The 13372-nt window shown below is 56.1% G+C and overlaps 1 protein-coding gene across 2 annotated transcripts in view; it reads left to right on the top strand.

Moving 5' to 3' along the window:
* The window catches only part of UCK2 (uridine-cytidine kinase 2), a gene marked incomplete at both ends in the record, with an annotated part of 49564 nt that extends 48592 nt beyond the window's left edge, over nucleotides 1-972 (top strand). For both annotated transcript variants that reach the window (XM_080699184.1, XM_080699183.1), the window contains 2 exons: nucleotides 504-552; nucleotides 833-972. In XM_080699184.1, the coding sequence (XP_080555310.1) occupies nucleotides 504-552; nucleotides 833-972 (189 nt within the window). The remainder of the gene's footprint in view (nucleotides 1-503; nucleotides 553-832) is intronic.
* Between the last annotated feature and the right edge of the window lie 12400 nt (nucleotides 973-13372).

The raw sequence follows: 13372 nt of genomic DNA, 5'->3' as shown, positions 1-13372 counted from the left end.
GGAGTAATAACAAAGCCAGTGAACTGATGGCCAGTGGGGATTGCTCCTCCTGGCATTACCCTGCGGCTGAGAATGGACAGTGTCACCTTGTAGATTATGTGACGCCCAGGCCGAGCTGACCCCTTTTAAGTTTGGGTTTCCTAGTACACCCATCTTTCTAGCGTGGTGGCACTTACACATTCAGTTTGAAAGCCCATGTTCTCTGCGCAGGCCGTGGGTGAGAATGACGGTCAACAGTAATAATAAGAACTCAGCACAAGCTGGTTCATTATACTACGAGTGAAGTGGATACAGTCCAGGGGTCAGCTAAAGCTGAGTTATGAACTGCTCAGCCAGGGCACTTCCTTCATGCCAGGGGGACAGTCCTCCTTCTTGCCCTCCCTCCTTAAGACGCCTGCTGGCTCCACGCTTCTCGTCACGAGCGTGGGAGCAGCGTTAGGGCAGAAGCGCTGGGTTGTGGGTTCCCGTCTTCTTTGATATCTTGTCGATACCTCTCTCCGCAGACCAAGAAGTATGCCGATGTGATCATTCCCAGAGGTGCAGATAACCTAGGTGAGTTCCCACGGGGCCATCTGCCGAGCTGACCTTGGCGCTGGTTTGGGGCGGGATGTGGTGACCACATAGGACTCTGTAGTCTCTGATCATGAGCCAGAAAGGCAAACCTTTCTACACATCTGGCTCGGGGACAGGCCCCGCATGCGCACACGCGTGTGTGGGATGAGCATGACCCTGTGCCTGCCAGGAACTACCTGCAGCCCCCGGGCGGCGGCGAGGCGGTACCCGCGCAGAGCGCCCTCACAGCCCCACCCTGATGCGCACTCTCTGTCCCCAGTGGCCATAAACCTCATCGTTCAGCACATCCAGGACATTCTCAACGGCGGCCTCTCCAAGCGGCAGCCCAACGGCTATCTCAATGGCTGCACCCCCGCGCGCAAGAGGCAGCCGTCCGAGTCCAGCAGCCGGCCGCACTGACCACCGCGCGGGCCCCGGCCCGGCTCCGCGACGCGGGAGGGCTCGGAGGCCTCGCTCGCCTGTACATACGGGTCCCAGGACGTTCCTATTTAAGAAAACACCACGGAGATGAAATGCCTTTGATATCTCTCTCTCTCTCTCTCTCTCTCTCTCTCTCTCTCTCTCTCTCTCTCTTTCTCTCTTCCTTTTGTATTTTGGAACATGGAATCTAGCAGAGTCTGACCCTGGGCTTATGTGACCAGCTGTGCCAACGGCTACTGGTGATGCCTAACTATGAATCCACCGTGTAACCAGATAGAAATACGTCTAGGTATATATATATATATATATATATATATACATACATATATATATATAAAAGAATCTATTTTTGTGTAAATGTACAAATACTGTAAAGCTGTTTGCCGTAAGTATTTTGCAGGGGCCTGTGCTGTGTATTCGGGTCTGGGAGCTGGAGCCGAGCTGAGCTGATGTCCCTGGTGCCCCGGCAGGGCCGGGAAGCAGAGGCGGCCGGCCAGGTCCCCTCTGTCGCCTCCCCTGCTGGATGGCGCGGCACTGGGCGGGAGCTTGGGGTGCCGAAAGAGGCTCTGCCTCCTTTGAGCTGAAATGAGTGACAGCTCAAGAGGCCCCGAGGAGGCAGCCCGCGCACTCCTGCACTGCAGGCCCGTCCTCACAGCCAGGCTGCCGGGCCTCCCCAGGAGCAGGGGTGTGTGGGGCCACTTCTTGAGTGAGGGAGCTGGGGCCTAGTCGGCACTGGCGCCTCCCCCGGAGCACTGGCAGATCAGACTCCTCGGGCGTCTGTCTGGCTCCGGTGGCTCGCGGTGGGGAGGTCTGTCCACGCGGGGACCGACGCCGTGACTCACGGCCATGGGTTTCAGTGACGGGTGGCGCGCGCTGGCCTCGGGATGGTCACCGGTCGCAGCAGGGCCAGGCGGTTTAGTTTCTCTCTGCCTGGTGAGCGTGCAGCTGCGCGGAGAAGGGTGAGGAGGAAGCCTTCCTTAGAGAGCCGTGAGCAGGAGGCGGCTGGATTGCGGCTTCCTACGTGGGAGGCCTAGGCAGAAGGCATTGGCGGGCCAAGTCCTGTCGCAACCGGTGACCTAGCGGGGCCGGTGGCGTGGCGGCTGGTCCTGCACCTCAGTTTCTACCTGCAGACCAGCCAGGGTGCCATGGCGGCCGTGACCATCCTGCAGCCCAGTGCCCGCCTCAGCCACTCCGCTGTCCCGCCCGGGGCGGTCAGGGAACCCCAGCCCCTTGCTCGCTCGTCTCCTGGTGCCCGCTCAGACCAGACCCAGCACCATCGGTCTGACCTCCGTGTCTGGATTTAGTTTGTCTCCAATCTGTTTTGCTGTTTCACAAGTCAACCCTAGTTCTCAGCAAGCTTTGCCCTCCCCCGCCCCCGGGCAGGGGGAGGGCTTCCCAGCCACGGCTGGTGAGGCACGCCTGCGCAGGGGAGGCGGGCCTGGTCAGGATCCTGAGGACGCCGGCTCTGCCGTGAGGCGGCCCAACGTCACTTGAAGCTCCAGGTGCCAAACCACCATGTAGTGCCTTGACGGCGTCCCACCCTCGCACGATGGCTCCTCGCTCCTCCCGGCCTTCTCTCAGCCGCCGCCTCTCCTGCCCGTGGTGTGGGACCAAGCCCTGGGGTCTCCAACAGCTACCGCCGGCTTCTGGGCTGCCCGCTCCAGGAAATGCTCTGGGCTGCGAAACGCTGTCTGGGGCGGTCAGGCAGGGACGGGAAGCGCGCCACAGCCGCCATTTGTGCATCCGAGCTCAGCTTCTAGAGACACATTGAGGTCCCCGTGTCTGAAGAGCCGGGCTGCCGTGGCATGTCACTGGGCCCTCGCTGTTGGGAGGCACCACCGGCCAGAGCCCCTTCCCTCTCCCTGTGTGGGCATCGCACTAGAGCAAGAGTCCAGGGAACACGGACCGGGCCTGTGTCTCAGGGTGGCCCGGCCTTGCTCCTGCCACACGACGGCCTCGCCTGCTGAGCACCCCTTTTGTGGGCAGACCGAGGGCAGTATAAGCAAAGACAATCTGTCTTAGCTAGGTATAGTGGCGTGTGCCTATAATCTCAGTACTTGGGAGGCTGAGACAGGAGGATTGCAGGTTTGAGGCCAGCCTCAGCAATTTAGTGAGACTCAGTATTGCTTCAAGATCCTGTTTCAAAATAAAAAGGCTGACGGCTTAGCTCAGAGGTAGAATGCCCCTGGGTTCAATCCTCAGTACCAAAAAGAAGAAAAAGAAAACAAGAGACTTGTCTGAGGCCAGTGTTAAGGCTTCGCTTGGGCGTCCTTTGACTTGGACCGGAGAGGACTGTCCCTGGGGGAGGCGGAGGCTCTGGCCCCGGCACCCCCAGACAGGCCTGGCGGTGCAGGGACGGCTCTGCTCACCCACCCTCCGGGGCAACGCCTCTGACCTCGGCTGCTCAGTGGCCACGGCGAGTCGGTGCCTGGCGCCATGTCTGGCGGGTCCCCGTCTCGGGAGGCTGTGCTCCTCTGAGCAGCCGGGGCGCGACAGGCCCGAGCCTGGTCCACAGGCTCGTCAACTCCCGCTGCCCTCGAGCCGCATCCTCGAGTAGCTAGCACCCATGCCGGCGGAGGGAAGTGGGCTCCGCCGTGGGCTTCGGTGCGCAGCGTCAAGGAGCAGGCCACCTGGCAAGGCCGGGGCCGGTCCCCGCGGGCGAGGCGCGCCCTTGCCCTGCTGCTCGGGACGGGGCGGGGACGTTCTCGTGTCCCACGCTGAGGGCCCGGCTGGGGGAAGCAGGGCGGGGGTCTTCTGCCCCCGGCCGTGTCTTGGCGCAGTGGCTGGTGTTGCTGTGATTCCTGCTGCCCACAGGGTGAACAGATCCCCCAGCCCTGCGCAGGGACGGGGTGGCGGCACACGGAGACCCAGCCTCGCTCCCCCATCGCCCTGCCTTTATTGTCAGTGACGGAAACGACCACACGTGTACTTTGCTGTAAATAAAAATGGAATGGAAAAGACCCGACTCTCGGCTCCTGTGGTGCCTGGCTGGAGGGCTGGGAGGCTGGCCCTGGGAGGGGAGGGCTCGCAGGGCAGCCTGCTGTCTGTCCTTGGGCCCTGGGTGTGTGGAGGGTGGCCCCCAGGCCGCTCTGGGAGGGCGTGTGGAGGAGTGGTGTTTATGTCACACTGGTGTACAAGCTCCGTGTGCACTCTGGGGTCATAGTAGTGAGTGTGCAATCTATCTTTGTTTTAAAAGACTTAAGTCAGCCGGGCGTGGTGGCGCACGCCTTTAACCACTGTAACGGAGGCTGAGACAGGAGGATCGCAGATTTGAGCATCCGCAACTTAGTGAGGTACCCACCAACCTAGCAAGATGTTTCCAAATGGAAACTTGAAGGCTGGAGGTGTAGATCGGAGGTAGAATGCTCCTGGGTGCAATCCCTAGTACTACCGCCGCCGCCACCAAAGAAAAGCCCCAGGTCAGCCACCACCAGGGTTACCTGGCCCCCGTGGTCTCGCAGCACCGCCAGCCATCCACCTCTTTCTCCTCTGTCCCCTGCCTGCCCAGCTCCAGTGGTCCTCCTCGATGCCCCTTGACCCGGGCACCCACCTAGGGGTTTAGTGGGCCCAGGCAGGACCCGGCCTCAGCAGTAGCTGCCTCAAGCCACTCGATCCCTGCACACGAGCTGGGCCTCCGCCATTACCATCACGTGGCAGTGAGGACCTTGTGGGTCAGCTGGGTCCAGCTTTGCTGCACGGCTGCTGGGGCCCACCCCCGGGGCCTGCTGGCCGGGGAGGGACAGTACGGCCAGTGCCACCCTTGAGTACACAGCGGTGCCCTCTTACCTTCCCGTCAGCGCCCTGGGAGCCAGCATGCCCGCTGCAGTGAGGAGGAGGCACCACTGGGCCTGTGCAGGCAGCCCAAGGGGGAAGTCGGGAGGAGGCTGGGGCGTGGGGGTGTCTGCATGGAGGGGTGGGGCAGGGAGGTAGGCTTCTATCATTGGGCGGTGGCGTGTTTAAGTTTTTATTAACATATTTGCAGTACTGGGGATTGAGCCCAGGGGCATTCTACCTCCATGCTACACCCCAAGCCCTATTTTTTTTTTTTTTTTTTTTTTTTGTAGTACTGGGGATGGAACACAGGGGCGTTCTATCTCTGAGCTACACCTCCAGTCCTCTTTATTTTGAAACAAGGTCTCTCTGAGTAGCACATGGCCTCAGTAAGTAGCTGAGGTTGTCCGTGAACCGCGATCCTCCTGTCTCAGCCTTCCAAATGCTATTTTCTCTATTTTAAAGCCGGGTCCCACAAAATTGCAGAGGGCCTAGCCTAAGTGGCTGAGGCTGGAACCCATTATCCTCCTGTCTCAGCCTCCCAAGTACTGGGATTACAAGCGTGGGCCACCACTCCTGGCTGGGTTTCTGTTTGAAGCAGAGCTTGATCTGGTCTTGTAGGCTGAGCTGTGGTTCAGTGTTTGAGCACCTTCCTAGCATGTGAGGCCAGCACTGGGGGAAAATAGCATTTTCTAAACTCAGAATGAGGCCAGGCCACTGCTGGACCTTGGGCTATGCCTCTTAAGTGTTTACATATCTTTTCAATCAATTATAAACTAAACACAAACTAGCCAGTGGAGTCCGTCGGAGCCAGGACTAGGTCCCCACAGGCACAGACACGGTGGCGATGCCTCGGGGTGGGTGGGTGTGGACCCCGCCTTACACACGCGTGTTCTCATCGGGGTGGGTGGGTGTGGACCCCGCCTTACACACGCGTGTTCTCATCGGGGTGGGTGGGTGTGGACCCCGCCTTACACACGCGTGTTCTCATCGGGGTGGGTGGGTGTGGACCCCGCCTTACACACGCGTGTTCTCATCAGCGAGTTCATGCCGGCCCGGGGCCTTTTATACTGAGGTCTTGTTCTGGCTGGACCTGGTGGTGCCTATGGCTTGGTGCCTGGAATGAGAACAGAGCGGGTGGGGCCGGCCGCCGCGGAGTCCCTGAGTGCTGGGCTCTCCACCTGGCCCAGGGGACGCCACCTGCGGCTGCCACACGCAAGGGGACCTTCCTGTGGGTGCTGAGGTCAGGCTCCCGCTACCGCCCCAGTCACGTCGACTTCGCCAGTGGTGGTTACAGGGTTCACTCTGTCCTAAAACAGCTCTACACCGCACGTAAGGAATGCGGCCACCTTCGGCTTCTACTGAGCAGGAAGCAATTCCGGGCCGCAGGGCGAGCGCCTGCTTGTCTGGTATGTGTCACCACCTAGTGGGCGCTGACCGCAACAGGAGGGTTAGAGTCACGTAGCCCCCAAGTTTTAGCTGCTTAGAGTGTGATCTCACCTGTTCTCCTGCCTGGAAATTATCTTACTTTTTGGTGGTACTGGGGTTCCTGGAAACCCTTCTACCTACGGCCACACTTCCAGACCTATTTTTTTTTTTAAATATTTTTATTTGAAAACAGAGTCTCCTAAGCCAGTGAGACTGGCTTCGAGCCTGCGCGATCCTCCTGTCTCTGCCTCCCAAGTGCGGGGATTACAAGCGTGCGCCACCATGCCCGGCTCTGCCTGGAAACTATTTATTAATGCCTTTGCTACAGTACTCTCAGTCCCTCCATCACCACGCTACTCTGGCTCCTGGAGAGGCAGGCAAAGCCTACCGGCCCTTTCTGGAAGCCTGGCCCTGTGGGGCTGGGGAGGGATCGACCACCTGGAGGAGGAGAGCCCCTCCTGTGTTTGGTCACGCAGACCCCGTGGCGTCAGATCTCCTCCTGAATTCCCAGTGTAACTTGCGATACTGTTCTCTTGTCAGCCGTGTTTAGTCTGTTGTTTAGAGCTTGTCCACTGAGTTTTTAGTTTCGTTGAGATTGAAGGTCCCTGAAGTTCAAGATGAGCGTGGATCGGAGGCCGTCACCGCGGGATGCAGTGCTGCGCCTTCAGGACACAGTGCGGCAAGGTCACCGGCGTTCAGATTGACCAAAAGCGGCGTGGTGGCCTGCGCTTGTAACCCCTGGCCTGGGGAGGCTGAGACAGAGGAGGATCACAGGTTCAAGACCAGCCTCAGCAACCTAGAGAGACCCTTCTAAATTTTTTCAAAAATTAAAAAAGAGCTGAGAGTGTCCCAAGGAGGTAGAATGCCCTTGGGGGGTTCACTCCCGAGGGCCGATGATCCCCCCACCATCGTTCTGGCTTCTCTGGTGCTAACAGTCCATTGGGGTCCTCTGCTCCCTGCGGAGACGCACAGACCGGCAAGGTGCAGCTCCCCTGATAAACAGCTCGGACTCGGGTGCCGGGGCGCCCGGCTCCTAGTGACCCCCTTGTGACTCCTGGTAGCGGGAGCCGGCGGAGCGCTTGGAACCCCCCTGCAGCTGGAGCTGGCGGCCTGGCCACGCTGTCTGGCTTCTAGAGGGTTACTGTTGGTGTCCCTAGCCCCGCTATCTCCCTGCCAGCGGGTGCAGTTTCCAGCTCAAGAAGCCATGAATAGGCAGCCAGGCGCGGTGACACACACTGGTAATCCCAGTAATTGGGAGGCTGGGGGGGATCGCAGGCTCAAGGCCAGCCTCAGATACTTAGTGGGGCCCTCAGGAACTTAGAACTTGCTTCAAAATAAAAAATAAAATAGGGCGGGGGTGAATCTCAGAGGTAGAAGCCTCTGGCGCAATCCCCTGCACCTTGGCAGGGGGAAAGGGTGTGGGGGAGGAGCACCTCCTGGGACGCACTGGGCCCTTCTCGGCCGCTCGCATTTCTTTATGAAGTGTAAAGAATCGGCACATGAGTTTCTGCAGAGGAGTCTGCTGGGACTTTGGCTGGCATCGTGCTGAATCCAGAGATCAGCTGGGCAGAACTGCCGTTTGTCAGTGCTTGGTCTTTTGATCTACGAACCAGGTCTATCAGGCCATTAATTTGGGTCTTTTAAAGTTCCCGCCATGTCTCGTTTTCAATGTATGCTTTTTTTTTTTTTTTTTTTTTTTTTTTGTACAGGGGATTGAACCCAGGGGCATTCTACCTTCCAACAACACCGCCAACCCTTTTTACTTTTTGTTTCCAAGCAGGGTCTCGCTCAGTTGCTGAGGCTGGCCTCGACTCTGCAATCCTCCTGTCTCAGCCTCCTAAATACTGGGATGACAGGTGTGCACTGCCGGGCCCAGCTCATCTTAAAGATGTTTCTACTGCCTTCTGTCTTAGCTTTTAAAGTCCCTTCTTTTTTTTAATCTGTAATTTGTCACAACAAATGTTGAAATGCAGATTTATTTTTATTTGTCCTACACAGACCTTGTGCCCACTAACTGGCAAGACCTATGCTTCACCTGTTCTAGAAACCCCACAGCGCTCCCTCGTCTTGTCTGCTGGGCCTCCCCACCCCACCCCCGCTTCTCTGGGCCCCTCGAGGTGCGGCTCTGAGGACAGGGCTCCTTTGCGGCTTCCTCTAAGCCTCTTGCTCTGTTTTATTTATCTACTTGTTTTTGTTTGTTTATATTTTGTGAAACTGAGCATTGAACCCAGGGGCATTATACTTCTGAGCTATACCCCACCAGCCCTCTTTTTTTAATTCTTTATTTTTGAAACAGGGTCTCACTAAATTGTGAAGGGCCTCACTAAGTAGCCGAGGTTGCCCGAGAACCTGCCATCCTCCTGCCCCAGCCTCCCAAGTACTAGGATTACAAGTGTGTACCACCTCGCCCAGCTTCAAAGATACATTTTAGTAAAGTTCCTTAGCATTTCCAATATAATTTCCAATAATATTCTCTCTTCAGCCATGTTTAGTTTTGTTTAAAGCTTATCCATTGAGTTCTTAATTTCACTGATTATATTTTTTAGTTCTTTGGAAAAATTATTTCATTATATTCTAAATCCTGTTGATTTTCTAGTGTTTTATGTATTCAGTTCCTATTCTTGGTCCCTGTAAAATGTTTTTGTCTTTTTATATGCTCTGCTATGCATTAAAGAAAGGTTTTTTTTTTTTTTTTTTTTTTTTTTTTTTGTTGGACTAGAGGGCATTCTATCTCCAAGCCACAATCCAATCCTTTTTATTTTTAATTCTGAAACAGGGAGCCGGGCATGGTGGCACACGCTTGTAATCCCAGCATTCGGGAGGCTGAGACTGGAGGATTGCAGTTCGCGGACAGCCTCAGCTACCTAGTGAGGCCCTCTGCAACTCAGTGAGACCCGGTTTCAAAATAAAGAATAAAAAATAGGGCAGGGGGTGTAGCTCGGAGGACGAATGTCCCTGGGTTCCATCCCCAGACCCGAAAAAACAAAACAAAACAGGGTCTCACTAAGTTGCAGAGGGCCTCACTCAGTAGCTGAGGCTGTCCGTGAACTGTGATCCTCCTGTCTCAGCCTCCCAAATGCTGGGATTACAGGTGTGCGCCACCACGCCTGGGAAGAAGAATAGTTAAACAGAGTTTTTTTTTTTTTTTTTTTTTTTTTTTTTTTTTATCTAGAGTTGCTAGCAGCTTATATCAGGGAGGTGGGTATTCCGGCTGTCTGAGTCATGGGAGTACAAATGGAGGATCTTACTGGTTTCCTTAGGATTTTTTTCTCCAGAGAAGTCCTTGGTCCGTATGCTAGCTGTTTGCCGTCGTCGTGTGTGCGATGCGCTGGCCTGTGAACCATACTGGCACGCTACTTTCAACTAAGTAAACTCTCAGATGAATTCCACGCACGTGACCTTGGCCTGCTGAACATTTGGCTGGTTCCCTTTTACGCCTGCTGCCTTAGGACCCAGCGCTGAGCACCTGTGCACCCCGCGTGTCTTCTTAAAGAGTGCCGGCTTCTGATCTGAGTGGCCCCTGGTCTGCAGGGATCACGGCCTCCCGCCAGGAGCTCGCGGCCTCTGTGGCCTGTGTCTCTCAGCACAGCCACTAGGTGGCGGCAGTGAGCCGCGGTGCGCCCGTCCTGTCCCCCAGCAGCCTTGGGGAACACCTGTGAGGGGCCCTGCCGAGCTGGGCCGCTCCCCAGGAGCTCATACCTAGCCTAGGGACGCTCACGTACACACATAACCCTTTTTTTTTTTGTACTGGGGGTTGAACTCAGAGGTATTTTACTTTCAAGCCACACCCCTATCTCTTTTTTAAATTCTAAAATAAGGTCTCCTCCCTAAGTTGCCGAAGCTGGCCTTGAACCTTCAGCCCTTCTTTCTTAGTCTCCCAAGTACTGGGGTCATAGGCATGTGCCACCACACCTGGCTAGACACAACTCAAAGTGGAAGCAGGATGCTACAGGTGCAGAGGGGCACAATTCCAGCTCCTGCATCTGGGAGTGCCAGGAAGGAGGGGCCGTGACCCCTTCCTGCAGGGCCCAGACTGGCTGTCCTGAGGCGCACACCTGCAGGGTCCGACCGCTCGTGCCGCTCGTGCCTGCACCTCGCGGTCCGCCCCAGCCTCCTAGCCCTGCTTTGTACCGGCGGCCTGTGGTCCTTAGCCACGCCCATCGTGTCTGTGTTCTAGGCTGATCCACCAAGTCCTTACCACCTGGCAGGGTTGTGCTGGGTTTATGCGAGACAGCGAAGGTTAGGGTGCTTCCCCAAGTGCTATATAATGATGAGGCATTAGGTAATTATTGGCTGGGCGTGGGGGCGCACACTTGTTTTTTTGTTTGTTTTGCAATGGATGGAACCCAGGGGCATTCGACCTCTGAGCTACACCCCCTGCCGTATTTTTTTATCCTTTTTTTTGAAACCTGGTCTTACTGAGTTGCGGAGGGCCTAAGTAAGTAGCTGAGGCTGTCCACGAACCACGATCCTCCCGTCTCAGCCTCCCAAATGCTGGGATGACAAGTGTGCGCCACCACGCCCAGCTATGATGGGTTTTTAAAGTTTGGTCAAGGTAAGCTCTCCATGCAGGTGTTTTTGAGTGTGTGTGTGTGTGTGTGTGTGTGTTTGTGTAGCTGCTGGGGTGGGAATGGTACCAGAGGAAAGGTTATTTTACTTGTTTAGTTTTGTTCAGTTCTTTTTTTTTTTTTTTTAAATTTGAAACTGGGTCTTCCTAAGTCACGGAGGCTGGCTTCAAACCTGTGACCTCACGTCTCAGCCTCCTGAATCCTGGGAGCACAGGTGTGTGCCACTGCGCCCTGCAGGAAAGCCCTTTACAAGAGCATTTTTGTGGAGAGGCTGCAGGCGGATGCTCTGGCCGCTGTTTACAGTGCAGATTGACCTGCGAGGGTCGTTTGCGCAGCACCAGCACCAGCACCGCTGACTTGCTGAGCCGTTTTGCAGTGTTGACCTTGGGCGGGCTCTGGGCACGCCCGGACCTGGAGAATTCCCCTGGGTGGCATTTTCTCAAGTAGCTCGCAGGGATAAGGAGGAGCACACCGTCCCCTCTGCTGTTGTAGCAGAAAGGAGGACCCAGAGGGGGACCGTGTGTATGTGTGTGTGCGTGCGTGCGTGTGCATGCTTGTGTGTATGTGTGTGCGCGCGTGTGCGGCCTCTGCACATCCTGTATCCACACCGGCTCCTGGCTTCCCTTCCCCACCGTGTCAGGCTCCAGATCCCCACCAGGGGGCGCAGTCACAGCCTTCTACCACTTCCTCTGCCCGCCGTGGGTCTAGCTGACTTCTGTGGGTCTGTCTGTGCTGGGGCTATTCTAAACCTCCTTTGTATTCTATGCAGCATATTATATTACCCCTCTTCCATAAAGGGGATTGAGGTTTGGAGAGGCTAAGTCAATTACGCCACGTCAGCGGTACATGAAGCAGCTGGAATTTGAACCTGGGCTTTTCTGATGGCCAACTTTTTGCCCTATCCCTTACACCCGGTGCCTCGTCTATGTCACGTTATCTCTGGGATAGAGTTCTGTGCACATCCCCGCCCGGGTCTCTCCACGGTGCTGGGCCCAGCGCCACTGTCCACGTGACCAGCAGCCGGTCCCATGGCTGCTGGTCTGCCCAGCGCTCCCTGTAACGCCCCGTTTGGGCGTTATCATCCCTCTCTGCTCTCTAAAGGTACCCCGGCTTAGCTGCCACGGGCACCTGCACTGCAGCCAGCTCACGGCTTGGCCTGGGGCTCTGCAAAGTGCCTGCCGCCTCTGTTCTCAGTAGTGTCTCAGGGGAGGAGTGCCGCTCAGACGACAGCCCAGGGCTACTCTCCTCAGCACCAACAGGTAGGCCAGTAGAAATGCAACACGCTGGAAGAAGCCAGCGGTCCCTCTGGTCTTGAGTGGCAGAATGCAGGGGAAATGAGACTCGGGGGGTCCTGGTCAGTGAAGGCCTGGACCCCGCAGCTCTGCAGGAGAATCGGCTAAACTGAGCCTGGGGGAAGGGAACACCAGGTGGGCAGGGGCTGTGTCACTTGGGGCTCAGAGGCACGCAGTGAATCACTTCCCAGCAGAGGCTGCTGTGTTTTCATTTTTGTACCAGACCAGAGGCCCAGGTGAGGAGGAAGACCACTGTCCCTGTTGACATCCCACTGCAGGCATCCAAAACTACTGACACACAACTGTGGAAGGCACATTTATTAGCTCACGGGTTTTGGAGGTTTTAGCATTCAGCCCAGGCGAGGCTGGGTCTGTGGAGCTCAGAGCATGGAGGCCAGAGCAGAGAGGGGGAGAGGGCGAGGGCTTCGCTCTCACACCATGGAGGCCAGAGCAGAGAGAGGGAGAGGGCGAGGGCTCTGCATGGTACACTTTTGGAGGATACTTCCTGGGGCTATTGATTTGCTCTTTCCAAAAAGACAGCCTGTCATTACATTCTGTTTTCCTAAAGACAGAATGTGGGAGCTTGGCTGATCTGTGGTCCAGCATGAGTCCAGTGAGCACTGTGAGGGCTGTTCTGCACCGGTGAGGCACTGCCTTGAACGCTTGTGTTCACAGTTTGTGGCTGCCTCCCCAGACACGAGCAGACTGCAGGGAGGGTATGCATAATGGTACATGGTTGGAAGCCATGCTTGTAGTCCTGCAGACCCATCCAGGTCGGGGAAGCCCGCCTGGTTGTGACGGTGCCCCATTCTGGCCTCAGGATCCCAACAGGTATGGGGCAATCTCAGCTCTAAAACGGAATTGATGGTATTGGAACTCAGGACAGTACTTACTGTCTGGGGAGAAGAGAGGGAAGGGGTTGGGTGGTCAGGTTGTTTCTGGGCCTGGGTGTGTCCTCTCGAGGATGACCCATCAAGCTGTGAGCTTTGGACTGGTTACCTTTTCCATGCATATATGCTAGCAAAGCTTTTATTTATTTTTTGTAGGACTAGAGAGGGAACCCAGGAGCTCTCTACCTGTGAGCTTCACCCCCAGCTCTTTTTAGTTTTTATTTTGAAAAAGGGTCTTGCTAAGTCTCAGAGGCTGGCCTCAAACATGTGGTCCTCCTGTCTCAGTCTCCTGAGGATTATAGATGTGTACCACCAAGCCTGTCAAAAGATTTATTTATTTTTTTAAATCCACGTTTAAAACCCAGGCTTGGTGGCGCATGCTTGTAATCTCAGTACTTGGGAAGCTTGAGACAGAAGGATCACAGGTTCA

The sequence above is a fragment of the Muscardinus avellanarius genome, assembly GCF_963383645.1.
Source record: "Muscardinus avellanarius genome assembly, chromosome: 7".
NCBI classification, from domain to species: Eukaryota; Metazoa; Chordata; class Mammalia; order Rodentia; family Gliridae; genus Muscardinus; species Muscardinus avellanarius.
Note: the sequence above shows the minus strand (reverse complement) of the source record. Positions and strands in the feature narration are given on the sequence as shown.